This window comes from Lissotriton vulgaris, chromosome 1_1, assembly GCF_964263255.1.
Source record: "Lissotriton vulgaris chromosome 1_1, aLisVul1.2, whole genome shotgun sequence".
In the NCBI taxonomy this organism is placed as follows: domain Eukaryota; kingdom Metazoa; phylum Chordata; class Amphibia; order Caudata; family Salamandridae; genus Lissotriton; species Lissotriton vulgaris.
The window spans coordinates 593,368,935-593,385,416 of NC_141685.1; the positions used below are offsets into that span (position 1 = coordinate 593,368,935).

Consider the following 16,482-nt stretch of genomic DNA (forward strand, 5'->3'; position numbering starts at 1 on the left):
CTACGATTGGCCGCCAGTACCAAGCATTACATACTTTAAAGTAAATAAGATATGTTTGGGAAACAGGACATTGACTGCAATGAATCAACCTGTATAACATGATTCCTTTTGCAGAACGTGTGGGCAGAATACAGAGTAACCAATAATACACTTTTATAAAGGTAAATGGAAGAGCAGGATTTTATTGAGTAAAAGAGGAAGGCCTTCATTTTGCAAGCGTAACTTTGGAGTTGAAGCATGTTGTCTACTTTACAGAAGAAATAACACAGACTAGAATAAAATGGTGGCTTTTAACGGGGGTTGAGAATTTTGTGGCTGGACACCAGTCACAGGTTACCTATTAGAAGTAGTACGTTAATTTCCTATCAGAATATTGAACCATCAGTTATAAGCTTTTGAAACTAGACAGCTCTCACCTACCATTTACAATCTAAATTAGTGCTATCCAATTTGGCTGTGCAGAAAAGCAAGCATTCATCTATCGTCAGCAAAAGTAGTGTTTCCCTTTGGGGCATGCTCAACTTGGCAATTAACACTAGGACAAACATTTTAAATCATTAAATATTGCACACAGGACACTTTTTCTCAATTATATATAGCATATCCACCAGATATTTCGGTTCTGGACTGAGGCAGTAGATGACAGGTTTCAAAAGGGCTAGTAGGTTAGGCTATCGATTCACAGAACAGCCATCTTGGAGCACTCTGCTCATTGATTTGTCCAGTGTAACAGGCCATCTGTAATTCAGCAAAAAGACAATTTTGGCACATCCAATGCCTTTTCCAAACCTGTTTTCCGAGAGCACCACTAAATCACAGTAATGGCAAAAAATTGATTTTTAAGTTTCTTTATGTTAAAACAATGTTTTGTGCTAATTTACTACCTATTTGCTAAAAAAAGAAAAGAATTAATAGAAAGGGATATTGGTGAGAGAAAAGTGGATAAGAAAGAAAATGTTGACGGCAAAGCAAAAAAAGAGAAGGGCAATAGCAGGAAGCAAAAAAAAGGAAGTGAGGGAGAACGGACGATGAAAGAACATTGAGAACAAGGGCAGCAAAGTTCAGATGAACCATCACACTTCACAAGTTATCCTCAATTGAAGGGTAAAACCCCACATGGGCTAGTATCCATGACCCAACAGGGGAAGTGCCTGCCACAGATGTTTGGGATCATCCACTTTGATAACTTTCTGCGGTCTCCAAAAATATTTTAATCTCCATTGATTTCAAGGGAATCACCTTCCCATACACTCAATCTCACCTTCCTTAGAGACTCAAAAGTTGAAGAGGTAAGGAAACATTTACCTGATATTTGTAACACAAAGGTGAGCTAATACCATCAATGTGCATTATTCACTTACCTAGGACAGCCATGACCGTCTTCATCAGCTTTATCGGTGTCCTCCTGCGACTAATGGATCCAGATGTATGTTGCGACAAGACGGTTGTTTTCCTCCTAACATAGATGTAGATTCTCAGGTAGACTACAACCATGATAAAGAACACAACGAGGTTTGAAACTGTCCAGAAGGTCAAGTAACTTCTACTGTATATTGGAGCCAGTGAGGAGCAAGATGTGATGTTGCAGAGGCAGTTCCATCCGAGAGTAGGTACTGTGCCCATAAAAATGGCAATGGCCCAGACAGAGAAAATGAGGAACGTCACTCTCTTTTTTGTAAGGTTACTGTGAACTCTCATCCGAATAACCGACATGTGTCTTTCAACTGCAATCGCCAACAGGCTTGCCAGAGATGCTGACATGCTGGTGTCCACAAGTCCTTGCCGCAAGAACCATCGGTGAACCGTTAATGTTTTGGATACGGGACCGGTGTGGAACATCAAAAAGACATATGCAATGCCAGCAAAGAAGTCTGCTGCTGCTAAATTGGCCAACAAGTAATAAAAGGGAAAATGAAATCTTTTGTTCGTGACAACAGCTGCAATGACCAACGCATTGGATATGAAAATAAACAGGCAGAAAAAAGCTCCAAAACACAAAACAATCACCAGTTTCGTCCCAGACCAGTCTTCTTCAGTTTGACTTCTGCTCTGATTGTAGAAAAAGTCCATGCGTTTATCATAGTGACACTCATTCATCATGGACGAGGGTCTAACATCCTAAAAAGGTAAACAGAAAATAAGATGACTTGTTACACTAATATTAACATCATTGTTTTTTTCCTTTTCCTTCACCATGTAACAGTTCATTTTATATTTTAAGGTTCGTTGCACAGGTACCAATTATACTTTCTGCTTGAATACTGGCAGCTCTTGCTGAATGAAGTTCACATACAACACAAGAGCAAAATAACTATGCAATAATGTGCTATCCATTTTAACAGACCTTACAAAACCCTCATGAGCATGTATGCGGTTGATTTAATGAAAATAAGATACATATTCATCACCCTGATTTGAATAAAAACAAATATGCACCCTGAAATTTCAACCAATAATTAATTTACAATAAGTTAGCCCCATTGATGATAGTAGTATCAAAATACGAACATACGTTTATACGGTAAGTAACATATGTCAAGAATCATGGTCCAGTGGTCCAATGCATCTAATAAAGCATAACCAGTTATGTGGACCATCATCTGTCAATAACAGAACACTCAAGAAAGAGAGGAAGTGTGCCAGGACATATTGGAGTGATGAAAGTGGAGAAGTGAATCCTCGTTAATGTGATGGTGGCAACAAGAGGTCATACAAAAATAGGCATAAGAGGGGGAGGTGGAGAGTATCTGAGAGGACTGTCAATTTTCCAAACTTTTTTTTAGGGATAAGTACATTCTTTTCTGGAAGATTAGTATAGCTCAGTGACAGCAATTTGCCTCAATAACACTTGGTCGAAAACAAAAACCAGATTATAGAGAATTTGACTGAAGTGTGGAAAGTAAAATTCTCTCTTGTATTCGGAAAATGTAAATGTATTCACAGCTGTAGGCAACTCTGTATCTCATCAAAAGAAGTTCTCAGCAAAGGAAGGCAATTAGTATTTTGCCAGTCTTGTTTTGGCTGAAGAAGTATATTTCTTTGTATAACATTCTAGGAAACCTCTGAAGTTCTTGCAGACGTGTACATTATTAGTTAAAGGTACTTGTGTAACTTTGTTCAAGTCATCCAAAAAGCATAAATGGCAGCTGATAGGGGGGAAATATTAGAAGTAGCGAGTAGGGAACATGGCTGAGGTGAGTGGATGGGTGGGACTGGCAACTGGAGGACGAGAGTAATCAGAGAAAAAGAAGGTAGTATACAGGAGATTGCACCCCACAAACAAAGACCAGAACGTTCAGCAGGGACAGGCTGGGGAGAAAGGTGGGCTGGTATGACCCCCCCCCCCCCCAGAAGAAAATAAAGACACTAGAGTTAGTTGGACCATTAATAAAAGTGCAGGCTGTCAATCTGATCTCAGAAAGAAAGGTTTAAGGGAAAGTTCAAAAGGGGGTCTTGGAAGATCATGTTCCTATAATGTTTATATTATTCATAGATGTTGCCACAGAGCCCATGTTTTCTAAAGATTACATTCATGAAAAATCTTGTAAACTGTATGACCCTCTTAAAAATGTGAGTATGAGGTGAGAGTAATGGGAGAGGCACTTGAATGGCTGGACATATGTCATGATTCCAGATTTTAATCAATTCACGATTCCAGATTTTAATCAATTCACACTCCATCCTCTAAGACACGAATTTCCCCACTTTAGCGTTGCAGAGTTAAATTAATATTATTGACCCTTTATTATCAACATTATATGGCATACGCCTAAAACCAAATTATCCCTAATACCATTTATTAGGTTTTATTTCTAAATAAAAAGTACTTATTTTATTGTTGTTGTAGCAATGCCACTATTGTCAATTTGAAACAGTGTGCTCACACACCATATGCGGATTAGATTCAGTCTAAAAAGTAGAGTTTGGAATTCCTTCTAAAATGTGCCGAAGTCCTTCTGAATTACTGATGTCAGGGGGAGCTCTAGGCTCATGGCGGACCTGGGCAGGGAGCGTAGGTAGGGGACCCGGAAGAGAGGGTCCGGTGGGGCGGAGGCGGAGGCCAGTGGAGAGGGGGGTCAGGGTGTTTGGAAGTGGAACAGACCCAGAGGCCTACAAATCCCTGCCAGGGCCGCCACGCAAATATGTATCCATCCTCAGAGGCTTATTATATTAAGGATATATATTGGCGTGGTGGCCCCTGGGGTTTGGTGCCCTGTGCAGGTGCACAGCTTGCACATGCCTAAGGCCACCCCTACTGATGTCCTGAGAAAGTGTTTTCCATAATAGAGGGTCAACACCATAAAAAAAGACTGTGATGCAGCTGAGTTCTTTTCCAATGTTTTTATTTTGAGAATTGAAGGTTCTTTGCTCCTTAATTTTTTCAATTCACCTGAGATATGAAGGCAAGAGTGTAGGTAAAATGGGATTTCGAGCTTTAGGGCTTTAAAAAACTTATAGGCAAGTTTGAATGTGATCCTTGCCTTTAATGGTAACCAGAGCAGATCTCTCAGCACCAGTATTATGTGAGCAAATATTTTCATACCCATTGTCAAATGTGCAGCAGAGTGAACAAGCATTTACAATGCAATGGTTTTGCCTTTGTTAAAGTTAGAGCTATTGGCATTGCTCTTGACATTATATTTATTTATGTTTTTTTAACATAAATAAATGGCATTGCCATTTACAATGCCACTAGCTTTATCTCTCGCAAATGACACACACAAACACACACAGAGCCCCCCCAAACACACACCCATACAGAGCCCCCCCACACACACCCACACAGCCCCCCACACACACAGCCACACAAAGCTTCCCACACACACAGCCACACAAAGCTTTCCACACACACAGCTACACAGAGCCCTCCACACACACCCACACAGCACAAGCAGGCAACAGGGGCACACGGAGGCACAAGCAGTGGGTGCATCGGTGGAGCTGAGTGGTGGGTGCATCGGTGGAGCTGTGTCAATGGAGCTGTGTGGTGGGTGCATCGGTGGAGCTGTGTGGTGGGTGCATCGGTGGAGCTGTGTGGTGGGTGCATCGGTGGAGCTGTGTCGGTGGAGCTGTGTGGTGGCTGCATCGGTGGAGCTGTGTGGTGGCTGCATCGGTGGAGCTGTGTGGTGGCTGCATCGGTGGAGCTGTGCGGTGGGTGCATCGGTGGAGCTGTGTGGTGGCTGCATCGGTGGAGCTGTGCGGTGGGTGCATCGGTGGAGCTGTGTGGTGGGTGCATCGGTGGAGCTGTGTGGTGGGTGCATCGGTGGAGCTGTGTCGGTGGAGCTGAGTGGTGGGTGCATCGGTGGAGCTGGGTGGTGGGTGCATTGGTGGAGCTGGGTGGTGGGTGCATCGGTGGAGCTGTGTCGGTGGAGCTGTGTGGTGGCTGCATCGGTGGAGCTGTGTGGTGGGTGCATCGGTGGAGCTGGGTGGTGGGAGCATCGGTGGAGCTGTGTCGGTGGAGCTGTGTGGTGGCTGCATCGGTGGAGCTGTGTGGTGGTTGCATCGGTGAAGCTGTGTGGTGGGTGCATCGGTGGAGCTGTGTCGGTGGAGCTGTGTGGTGGCTGCATCGGTGGAGCTGGGTGGTGGGTGCATCGGTGGAGCTGTGTGGTGGGTGCATCGGTGGAGCTCTGTGGTGGGTGCATCTGTAGGGCTGTGTGTTGGGTGCCTCGGTGGAGCTGTGTGGTGGGTGCCTCAGTGGAGCTGTGTGGTGGGTGCATCGGTGGTGCTGTGTCGGTGGAGCTGCGTGGTGGGTGCATCAGTGGAGCTGTGTGGTGGGTGCATCTGTGGAGCTGTGTGGTGGGGGCATTGTAGAGCTGTGTGGTGGGGGCATGGTAGAGCTGTGTGGTGGGTGCCTCGGTGGAGCTGTGTGGTGGGTGCCTCGGTGGAGCTGTGTGGTGGGTGCCTCGGTGGAGCTGTGTCGGTGGAGCTGTGTGGTGGGTGCATCGGTGGAGCTGGGTGGTGGGTGCATCGGTGGAGCTGTGTCGGTGGAGCTGTGTGGTGGCTGCATCGGTGGAGCTGTGTGGTGGCTGCATCGGTGGAGCTGTGTGGTGGCTGCATCGGTGGAGCTGTGCGGTGGGTGCATCGGTGGAGCTGTGTGGTGGGTGCATCGGTGGGTGCATCTATGCTTTACAGGTCTTCAAACTGTGGGGCGCACCCCCCTGGGGTCTGTGGCTGCATTCCTAGGAAGGTGGGGCGCAAATGGCGTTTGAAGTATTTGTATATGAGGAAGGCTGGGAAGATCAACTTTGTGCACTTGGCTCGTCTCCGGGCACTCTTGATTTACATACATCAGTAGAAGGGCTTCAAAACTGAGTATGAACTGTGATCCTGGAAGCACCCTGGGGTGGAGGTCAGTGAGAGGGGAGGCAGGGTCTAGAAAGAGGCTAAAAAGGACAATATATTCTGTAACGAGTTTGTTATTTTTTTAACCTTCACGTAATTGCGTGCAAAATGTGCACATGTTCAATGGAAAATTAATGCAAGTTAAACCAATCACCTTCACCATGAAACCTCAGTTACCTAATACAAGCAAGGCAAGGACCACTAAAATTATGCAGCAGGAAAAGACCAAAGTTATGCGGCGGGGTTAAATAAATTATGTTGCAAGAAAAGTCAGATAATACAGCTTAATTTTTATGATAGCATTTAATTATGTTTCAATTTTTCCACGTGATTACTGTCTGGGCAGAGATTTCACTTCATCCACGTTACCACCGAAATACACCAACAAGGTAGTTAGTTAACTTTTGCAAAGGGCTGTCCACTGCCCGGCAACACGTGTGACTACATCTTTAATACCTTTTAATCCTTTTGAACTAGAAACAGTTTTTTTGTTAAAATCCACAGATTATGCAGCAGTTAACTAAGTAGCAAATGCGGAAAATCCATAATTATGCAGAAAGCGCAGCAGAAGCGCATCATTTCAGAGATCCTGCCAGAAATCACAAATCTGAGTCTTAGTTGGTGCAGTGGGGATTAGTGGCATGTGTAAATACTGTTAAACTCCACATCAAAACTGTGTGCATTGTTTATTAATGTAAGTGACATATTTTAACCTATTTGATTTGTTATTTTAGTTTGTTGTAGTTGATGCAGAGATGAAAAAGGTGTTACCATGCTGAGAACAATATAGTCTTGAAGAAGTGTGCCAACAATTGCACCATTTTATTGAAGCGCCGCACAATTCTAGTTCTCATGATTTAGCCCAAGCTCCCAATCGGATTGGCCACACCTCTTTCAGAGGTTTGCCACGTCCCATTTAGGGCACCCCCGGTTTTTCTTATCCCACTTTAAGCTCTGATTAACTCTAATCTTGGGTTGGGGAGCTTGCTACTCGCCAAAAAGCGCTTCCACGGGGTAGTAGCACTATTAGAAGTACAGTTTACAATTGCAATTACAGGGTAGTCAAATTATAATAAATGTGAGTTTAATAATAATGAAGGTCAGGGCACGGCTGAGAAGGCAGAGGATGGGGCTTGAAGGCCGCTGAAGATCTGTGCAGACAGAACAGTGAAAGGCAGGACAGTGAAGGGTAGGGCAGTAACGGACTGTCACAGGGTAGTGGGGCTGTGCCTGTTTCTAACCGTTACCGATTCAATTGCACACAATGGAACGTCAACAAAAGGTATTTTCCCAGGATCACACAACTGGCCATACAAGGAAGCTGGGATTTACACACAGATCGCCTGAATCACCACGCATGGGTTTAAGTCATAGATTGTGTCGCCATGGATTATGTCACATAAAGTCACGACTACAGCTGCCCCGCTCTCACCTCCCTCTCAGCCACTGCAGTGGGATGTAGCATCTAGTAACACGTGCCCGGTGCCTGGGCTGTCAATGGCTCGAGTTGGAATAGAACTGGCAAGCACGAAAAAAAATAGCTCAGAGGGTTACAGTGGGGGTTTCGGAAGTCGTTAAGAAAACAGCAAATCACAGAGATTAGCAAAATATCGTACTGAGTCTGTGGTGATGCTGCAACGAGCTCCTATGACGTAAAGAACGCATGCCGAAACGTCACAAAAATAGCTATGATGCAATTAGAGCTCTAGCTCTTTTTAAGTTGATAAAACGAGGACCACTTTGTTGCTTAATAAAATATATTCACTAAAAGCGCTACGAAGTGAGAGAAATACTGTTTATTCTGCAAGCACCTTCAAAGTACGTAGACGCTGTCCTTGTGGTACAATCTATAACAACAACTACAGAACAAAGAATATAAATTCACTTACTCACCCCTGGTACGAGGCTGTGGGTCCTCTGGGGCATCCGAGAAGAGACGCAGAAGTGCCGGCAATGCCGGACCACACACGGGGGCGTTCCCGGCGTCCCGTGACGTCGGCAAAAGGCAGTAACGGACTGTCACAGGGTAGTGGGGCTGTGCCTGTTTCTAACCGTTACCGATTCAATTGCACACAATGGAACGTCAACAAAAGGTATTTTCCCAGGATCACACAACTGGCCATACAAGGAAGCTGGGATTTACACACAGATCGCCTGAATCACCACGCATGGGTTTAAGTCATAGATTGTGTCGCCATGGATTATGTCACATAAAGTCACGACTACAGCTGCCCCGCTCTCACCTCCCTCTCAGCCACTGCAGTGGGATGTAGCATCTAGTAACACGTGCCCGGTGCCTGGGCTGTCAATGGCTCGAGTTGGAATAGAACTGGCAAGCACGAAAAAAAATAGCTCAGAGGGTTACAGTGGGGGTTTCGGAAGTCGTTAAGTAAACAGCAAATCACAGAGATTAGCAAAATATCGTACTGAGTCTGTGGTGATGCTGCAACGAGCTCCTATGACGTAAAGAACGCATGCCGAAACGTCACAAAAATAGCTATGATGCAATTAGAGCTCTAGCTCTTTTTAAGTTGATAAAACGAGGACCACTTTGTTGCTTAATAAAATATATTCACTAAAAGCGCTACGAAGTGAGAGAAATACTGTTTATTCTGCAAGCACCTTCAAAGTACGTAGACGCTGTCCTTGTGGTACAATCTATAACAACAACTACAGAACAAAGAATATAAATTCACTTACTAACCCCTGGTACGAGGCTGTGGGTCCTCTGGGGCATCCGAGAAGAGACGCAGAAGTGCCGGCAATGCCGGACCAGACACGGGGGCGTTCCCGGCGTCCCGTGACGTCGGCAAAAGCCAAAGAATGTCGGGAACGCCCCCGTGTCTGGTCCGGCATTGACGGACAGGCCCCTCGTCCAATGGCAAGGCTCCGTTTACGGAGCCAGCCAATCAAGGACGAGGGCCGAACCAAGCCACACTATGGAACTCAACAGGATTTCGCCTGCGCCGAAAAGATGCGCAGAGCGCATCCTTCGGCGAGGCAAAACCTAAAAAGGGGTTTTAGTGGAGCAAGTGAGCTTTTTTTGGTTTCCGTAAAAAATGAATGAGTCAAATGGGGACATTACTATGGAATACATTATGCAAAGGAAGTTAGACTGTGTTATGAGAGGTTTAAGGCATTTCAAGACCAGAGCATCTCGAGAGGACTAAATGGTGTGATGGATGTGAGTTTTCATAGATAATCATAGGTTACATCAGCAGTTCTTAACCCTTTCACTTCTGTGGATCCCCAATTAATCATTAACCCTTTCTGAGATCGTTATTGATATGTGGGAGATCCACAGTGAGCCATTATTGAAAAGCGAGGACCCCAACTAAGCATTTTTTTATGAATTGACCCGTAAAACAATACACAGAAACAAGCATTCATCAAAAAAATACACAAATGATGAAATAAAAACAAGGTGACATTATTATTTTAATGCGAAGGTTGAAGCTTTTTTAAATTCAGTTGCGGCCACTTGTCATCCATACGATATTCTGTTTGATGCATTTGCACTTCTGTCACAAATCAAGCTGAGGGTCTTAGCTTAACTTTTAGCCACCAATTTCAAATTCCTCCACATTTAAAATTTTAATTATAGATGTTGCCTTTTGTTTCTTTATATACTCTTTAATAATCTGTTATAATTGTTGAATTTTCTAAGCAGTTGCGGACCCCCTAAGAAGGCTTTGCGGACCCCAAGGGGGCACTGGACTACAGGTTAAAAACCACTGGTTTCCGTCAATCCCAGACCCCACAGATTTGGCTACACAGGTACATTTGGGTGTAAACGTGTCTAATTTTAGATTATCTAAGCAAATATACATTTGGACAAACAACAATACAACAAAAAACAGAAAGGAGGAAGATCCTAATTAAAACATCTATATGTCAGATTTCTGGTAATAGGATATGGGCTTTGGAATGTCGGAAGCAGCAACATTGGAAGAATATGCAACAGGTTATCAAGATGAGACTAGCCTGACATGTCAAGGTCAGGTCTTCAATCTCTTAATCTCTATTAAGCCTTTACCATACTAAATGACCATTTGTCACATATCACTCCCAGGAAACGATAAAACTGTTGAAATGGTAAGTATTTTATTGGAAATATAGAGTTGAAAGACAATTGCAGTAAAGCAATTGAATGTGCACCTATGAGCTGGAGGGATTTTACACTTTATAAAAAATAAGTATATATCCCTTTAAATCAATGTGCTATTTATAAATAGAAGATAGGGGCCACATTGTGATGATATCACTAGAAATAATGGTAATTAGTATGAATACTAAGCAGATTGTGATATCAACAGTGACTGACCTGCAGAGTTGTGTTTCGGCATCTAGTGCTCATTGTGTGACCTGTTGAGTTTAGGTAATTGCCAATAACACAGCAGTAAAACAATCATTTGTATGCCAATCATCTATTATAAGAAATACACCCATCCAAATGGTGATGTTTTTCTAGAATAAAAGAACCCCTGCCTCTTGCAGGGCCTAGAAGAGTTCAGCAGGGAAAAGAGATGTCATGAAGGCTTGTGTGGGATCTACTTTGCCCTGAGTACATTAGAAGCCATAGCTCGACTTTATGAATTACATTGTGTGACTCAAACTCTGCAATGTGAATTTTTTGTCCTGAGAGATGTATAAATGTAATAGGCTTGTACAAACTTAAAAGCCTGAAAATCGCAATATTATTAATGGTGTGCGAACAAATGTTTGTCATATAGAAACATGATGGTGACTGTGAAACTCAGTAGTTGAATTCACATACATTCTAAAGAAGAAAATCCGAATGAAAATATTGTAGGTGGCTAAGATGTAATTTTCCAAATGTAGTCACAAACAATTTTTTTGAAGTGAATTTGATGAAAAAGATTAAATAATGTATCTTAGTCTCCAAATCACAATTATTGGAAATTGTTTTAGCCAGGTGAGGCAGTTTGCTATGTTATGGTATGCAGATGTGCAGAGTGCACTGTCACCAGGAAAGGTATCCTGGCACTTAGCAGGTGTGAGTCTAACCAAACCTATGGCCTAGTGGGACTTCTCGAAAAGCCAGGTCCTAAGCTTCTTGAGAAATTCAACTGAGGAGGCTCTTATGTTTAGTATCAGGTCATTCCAAGCTTGCAAGCAATGTAGGAGAAGACTTAATCGCAGGATATGGCTTTCCATATGCGTGGGGTGGGTGGAAGTAAGAGTCCAGACAAGCGTAGGTGTCTGGAAGGTTTGTTGAAGCAGATCCGATTGTTGAGGTATGCTAGCCCAATGTTATGTAGTGCCTTAACAGTGTGAGTGAGGAGTTTGAGTTTTGCTCGGGGTGTAAGATAAGTGGACTATGGGAGATAGAGAGCAAGTCTGGCTGCCAATTTCTTAATGGTCTGCAGTATTTCAGTGACTTTTTGTCGATTCCAGCATAGAGGGTTTTCCTGTAGTCCAGTATGCTTGTGACGATGACGTGTGTGACGGTCTTCCAGGTGCTGATTGGGATCCATTTTGTAAATCATCCTCAGCATCTTCAGGGTCTAGAACAGAGGTCTTCAAACCTTTGGATGCCGAGACCCTCCTGTCAACATTTACAGGCGTAAGGACCCCCTCCTGAAAAAAATGTCTAAACCTCTAGGCAGGGCTACTGGAATTATGAGGCAGGTGAGTACCAAATTATGCGACAGGCTTGACTAAATTGTGTGAGTAGAAAATTTAAATAATGTTCTGTGATGCTGCGTATTTTGGGATAGCATTACTTTATTATTTTAAAATTGTTTAAACACAGTAACACTGAGGAAAGATTTCACCCCATCAGTGCCAGTGTATAACCAAAATACAGCAATTAACATCAGAAAGATGTCTAGTCAACCTTTGTGAAGGGCCTCCCACTCCGCAGGAATACGCGCTGCCACATTAGAAGCTCACCTGGCCATGGTCGGGAACAGCAAGGGTCCCTTCAAACCCTGGCGGTCTTGTGCAGAGTTAAGCAGTTTACCCATGCCCCTTTCCTCTCACCCCTTCCTTCCATCCCTCTCTTCTCTCCTCTCCCAACCCCGGATCCCTCTCTCACATTGCAGCAGATGGTTATTAGCCCCATGCCACCTTTTGGTAACAGTAGCGCACTACAAATGTAAATTATAATAGGCAGGAGCAGGGGATCCACTAAACCCGTACTGCGGGGGGGTTTAACACTCCCAGCCAGGGCTGGCCCTAGCACTGGTCGCACACGGTGCAACAGTCTTTCCACCTTCTCCATGAATTCCCTCACTACCACTCACCAACAATACACCTCATCTCTCTATAGCACCTGTCTGACAAAATACTCATAGTTTACTCACACTCACTTCTGTGATGTGAATGGTACATCTTCTGTGTACCAGGTACTTTAACCTTCTGCACTGTGTGGGTGACAAGAGTGCCCATGTGACTGCACGGAGAGCAATGGAACAGTGTGAGAGTAGGGTAAAAGGAGTGACTACAGGTTGAGTGAGGTGACCATATGAATTTGGGTTCGGCTGTAAGTGCAGAGTGTGACAAATTAGTGCATTGTTAGTGATGGCCTTGTTTGAGTGAGCTACAGATTGAGCAGTGAGGGGGGGGACAGGTGAGTGAAGTGTCACATGAGTGCAGGATGAGAAGTGTGCTCGTGTCACTGCAGGGTGAGGTACAGAGTGAACAATGCAAGCACATTTTTAGTGCAGAGTGATCACTGTGAGAGCAGGGTGAGCGGGTGAATGTTGTGAGTGCATGGCGATCAGTGTGAGTGCATTGTGATCAGTGTGAGTGCATTGTGATCACTGTGAGTGCAGGGTGAGCGGGTGAATGTGAGTGCATGGTGATCAGTGTGAGTGCATTGTGATCAGTGTGAGTGCAAGGTGAGCGGGTGAATGGTGTGAGTGCATTGTGATCAGTGTGAGTGCATTGTGATCATTGTGAGTGCATTGTGATCAGTGTGAGTGCATTGTGATCACTGGGAATGCAGGGTGAGCGGGTGAATGGTGTGAGTGCATGGTGATTGGTGTGAGTGCATGGTGATCAGTGTGAGTGCATGGGGATCAGTGTGAGTGCACGTTGATCAGTGTGAGTGCACAGTGATCAGTGTAAGTGCAGTGTGAGCGTGTGAATAGTGTGAGTGCATGGTGATCAGTGTGAGTGCATTGCGATCAGTGTGAGTGCATTGTGATCAGTGTGAGTGCATTGTGATCAGTGTGAGTGCATTGTGATAAGTGTGAGTGCATTGTGATCGCTGTAAGTGCATGGCGATTGCTGTGAGTGCATGGCGATCATTGTGAGTGCATGGCGATCAATGTGAGTGCATGGCCATCAGTGTGAGTGCATTGTGATTGCTATGAGTGCATGGTGATCAGTGTGAGTGCATTGTGATCACTGCGAGTGCAGGGTGAGCTTGAAAGTGAAGGCGAGAATGAGAAGTGAGTTGTCTAAAAGCAGGGTGCATTCCCAGAAACTTGAAGTGTAGGGTTTCAGATATTAGTTAAACTATTGCTATAATGGCATTAATCAGGGATTGAGGGTGGAGGAAATAAATAATGTGCTGATCCTGCAACAAACTTCCAGTCTTATGATTAGGGTTACCAGCTCATTATTTTGATGCCCCAGAATTAAGCACTCACCTAAAGCTGTATTTTTAGCACTTATCTGTGAATACTTAGACCAGCAAATATAAATAGAAAGCACTTTTAATTGTGTCACTTTTAATTGTGTTCTAGGGCTGCCTCAATGATCCATGACTGACAATTAAAGAGAATAAAGACAGAAAAGTCACATAACTAATTAATACATACTTTTTTTATTTATAAGTTCTATTTAGTGTCAAGAGCAGGCATTTTTCTTTTGGCTACCCAACTTTATATTCCTTTTTATTAAATGAATTCTCACACTACAGCAAGAAGTGTAAAAATACAAATGTAAGGAATAGGCAGAGTGGGGGCCCAGGGGGAACTGGACCATAAAAAACATTAAGCCTCTGTAACCAGTTTACAAAGGCATGTAAATATGCTAATGGTCTTTAAAGACCTGTGAAAAACCCGGGCGTGCCGGAGATAAGACTCCAGACACTGCCCAGCCGAGCCCCCAGCAGCTCGAGTTTCACTGCAGCAGCCGGGCTGAGACACAGGACGGGGGAAGAGGGGGAAGAGGGGGGCTGAAACCCTGGAGGCAAGGGCAGACATGTGACTGTAAAGGCGCGACGCCCTTCACACCACTCCACGGCCCCCCTGGGGGTCGCGCCCCACAGTTTGAAGACCCCTGGTCTAGAAGCATGAGGCAGTGACGCCATTGACTTGGGTGGGAATGTCGAGTTTGCTGTTGATGATGATCCGGAGGTTCTTGGTGTGGGTGTTGTGGGTGGAAGTTGGTCCCAACTCTGTTGGCCACCAGGGTCCATATTATACAAAGAGCCCAGGTGGCGCAAATGGCGTTTGCTCCCGTTTTCCACTCCCCTGGGGCACTTTGGTATCACTGAAGGGGCCAAAGATGCTTGTTCAGCCCTGTCTGTAATACAGATAGCACTGGCACACATATAGCGCCCGCGCTATCATCAGAGGGCGTACCCTCATATGCATGGGTGTGTGGCCCCATGCAAATGTGGGAATATTTTTGCCTCTGCGCCCGTACCGGATAATAGTTGCGGGTGAAAAGAAGCCATCAGGAGGCCCACTGACAGTGTGCCACAAAAAAGTGGTGCACTGCCCGTCCGCCCCCTAATGCCAGCCCTCTGGAGGGGGTGAAAGGGATCCTTTGGCCCCCCTGATATCCCAGTGCAGGCAGGTGTAGGATGCTGGTTCTTTATATGGTATATCAAAAAGAGATATGCTGGGCAAAGAATACAGGTATTCCATAATAAGTGGACAGGGGCTTGCTCTAGAAATCCCAAGGTGCTCTTGTAGTGGGTAGAGTAGTCGAGTAGCCTTGGGCTTATCAGAGAGGAGTGCAAATACACACAATAGTCAATAAATGATGCACACAACTCAATAAGGAGAACCACACCATTTTATAACAAGCATTGGCATAGCCATTAGGTCTCGCCTTTGGGACCTTTTAGAGTTTAGCCATGCAACAGTTGTTGTTGCACCAAGAATATTGTGCTGCATAACTAAATACTTAGAAGGTCCCAAAAGCGAGACCAATTGGCTATGCCAATGCTTGTTTTTTGTGGCAGTCATCTCTTTTGCCTCTTCTGACGTGGCATTTAGAATCAGGTTATACCTATTATTTTTGGTGCGTTGGTTGTCTTGAGTTTGGTAACTTTCTACTGCACTGGTGGAAAGTAAACCTTGGGGGTGAATGATCGCCGAACAAAAGACACATCACACGTTGCCATCAGGAGTCGGTGGTCACGGTAGCCTGTATTAAGACCAATACTTTCCACAGCCTGAATAACTGCCGTGTGTTTGCTGCAGCCTGCTCTTGACTGATATTCTGAAAGTGAAGGGTTGAGTTGGTTGTGCAACAAAGTACTGCTAGCTAGATGCAGCAGCGTAACTTGTGTTATAAGATTTTACCAATGAATCCTGCATCTCGGTCGGGGTTTGGAAGACTATTTCAATGACAGTTCTGTAGCGTAAGATAATGTCTCGATACAGCTCAGGAAGAGCACAGGGTGAAAGAGAGCAAGTGAATGAGAAAGACGAAGAGACCCAGAGAGAGAGAGAGAGAGAGAGAGAGACAGTAGAAAGATGGAGACAGGAAAAGAGAGAGGGAGAAGGGACCGACAGATGAGAGGGGGGCCAGAGGGAAATAGATGGCGATTAAAGACTAAGCGATAAAGAATGCAGGGTGGTGCTAACACGTTAATCGTTAATGGAAATGGAACCCGCAAGTGGTATGTACGAAAACCAAGAGGGACGGGGATGGCGGTGGGGGTACGACACAGAGAGCGTGTGGGGGTGGGGGTGGGGAGGGGTCGACCTAGATGTCCATTGAGAACTGACACTAGCATGAAGCATGCAATTAACACAAGCGCTAAAACACAAGCGCGGCCCCGCGGCCGCAATCGTTTGTTTGCTGGCCCGGGAGTGGTGCATGCGTGTATGCGTGCGCACACAGCCTGCTCTTTTTCAAAGCACATACTCGTGCTTGTGGTGCACCGCTGTGCACTCCCACAAGGCATATGCTGCCACAAGCATGAGT

General features: G+C 44.8%; 1 protein-coding gene across 1 annotated transcript in view; it reads right to left on the reverse strand.

Annotated features, from left to right (window-relative positions):
• The window catches only part of LPAR3 (lysophosphatidic acid receptor 3), a 217,859-nt gene that overhangs the window by 88,166 nt on the left and 113,211 nt on the right, over positions 1-16,482 (reverse strand). Inside the window, exon 2 of the mRNA XM_086954047.1 lies at positions 1,362-2,118. Within this exon, the coding sequence (XP_086810173.1) occupies positions 1,362-2,118 (757 nt within the window). The remainder of the gene's footprint in view (positions 1-1,361; positions 2,119-16,482) is intronic.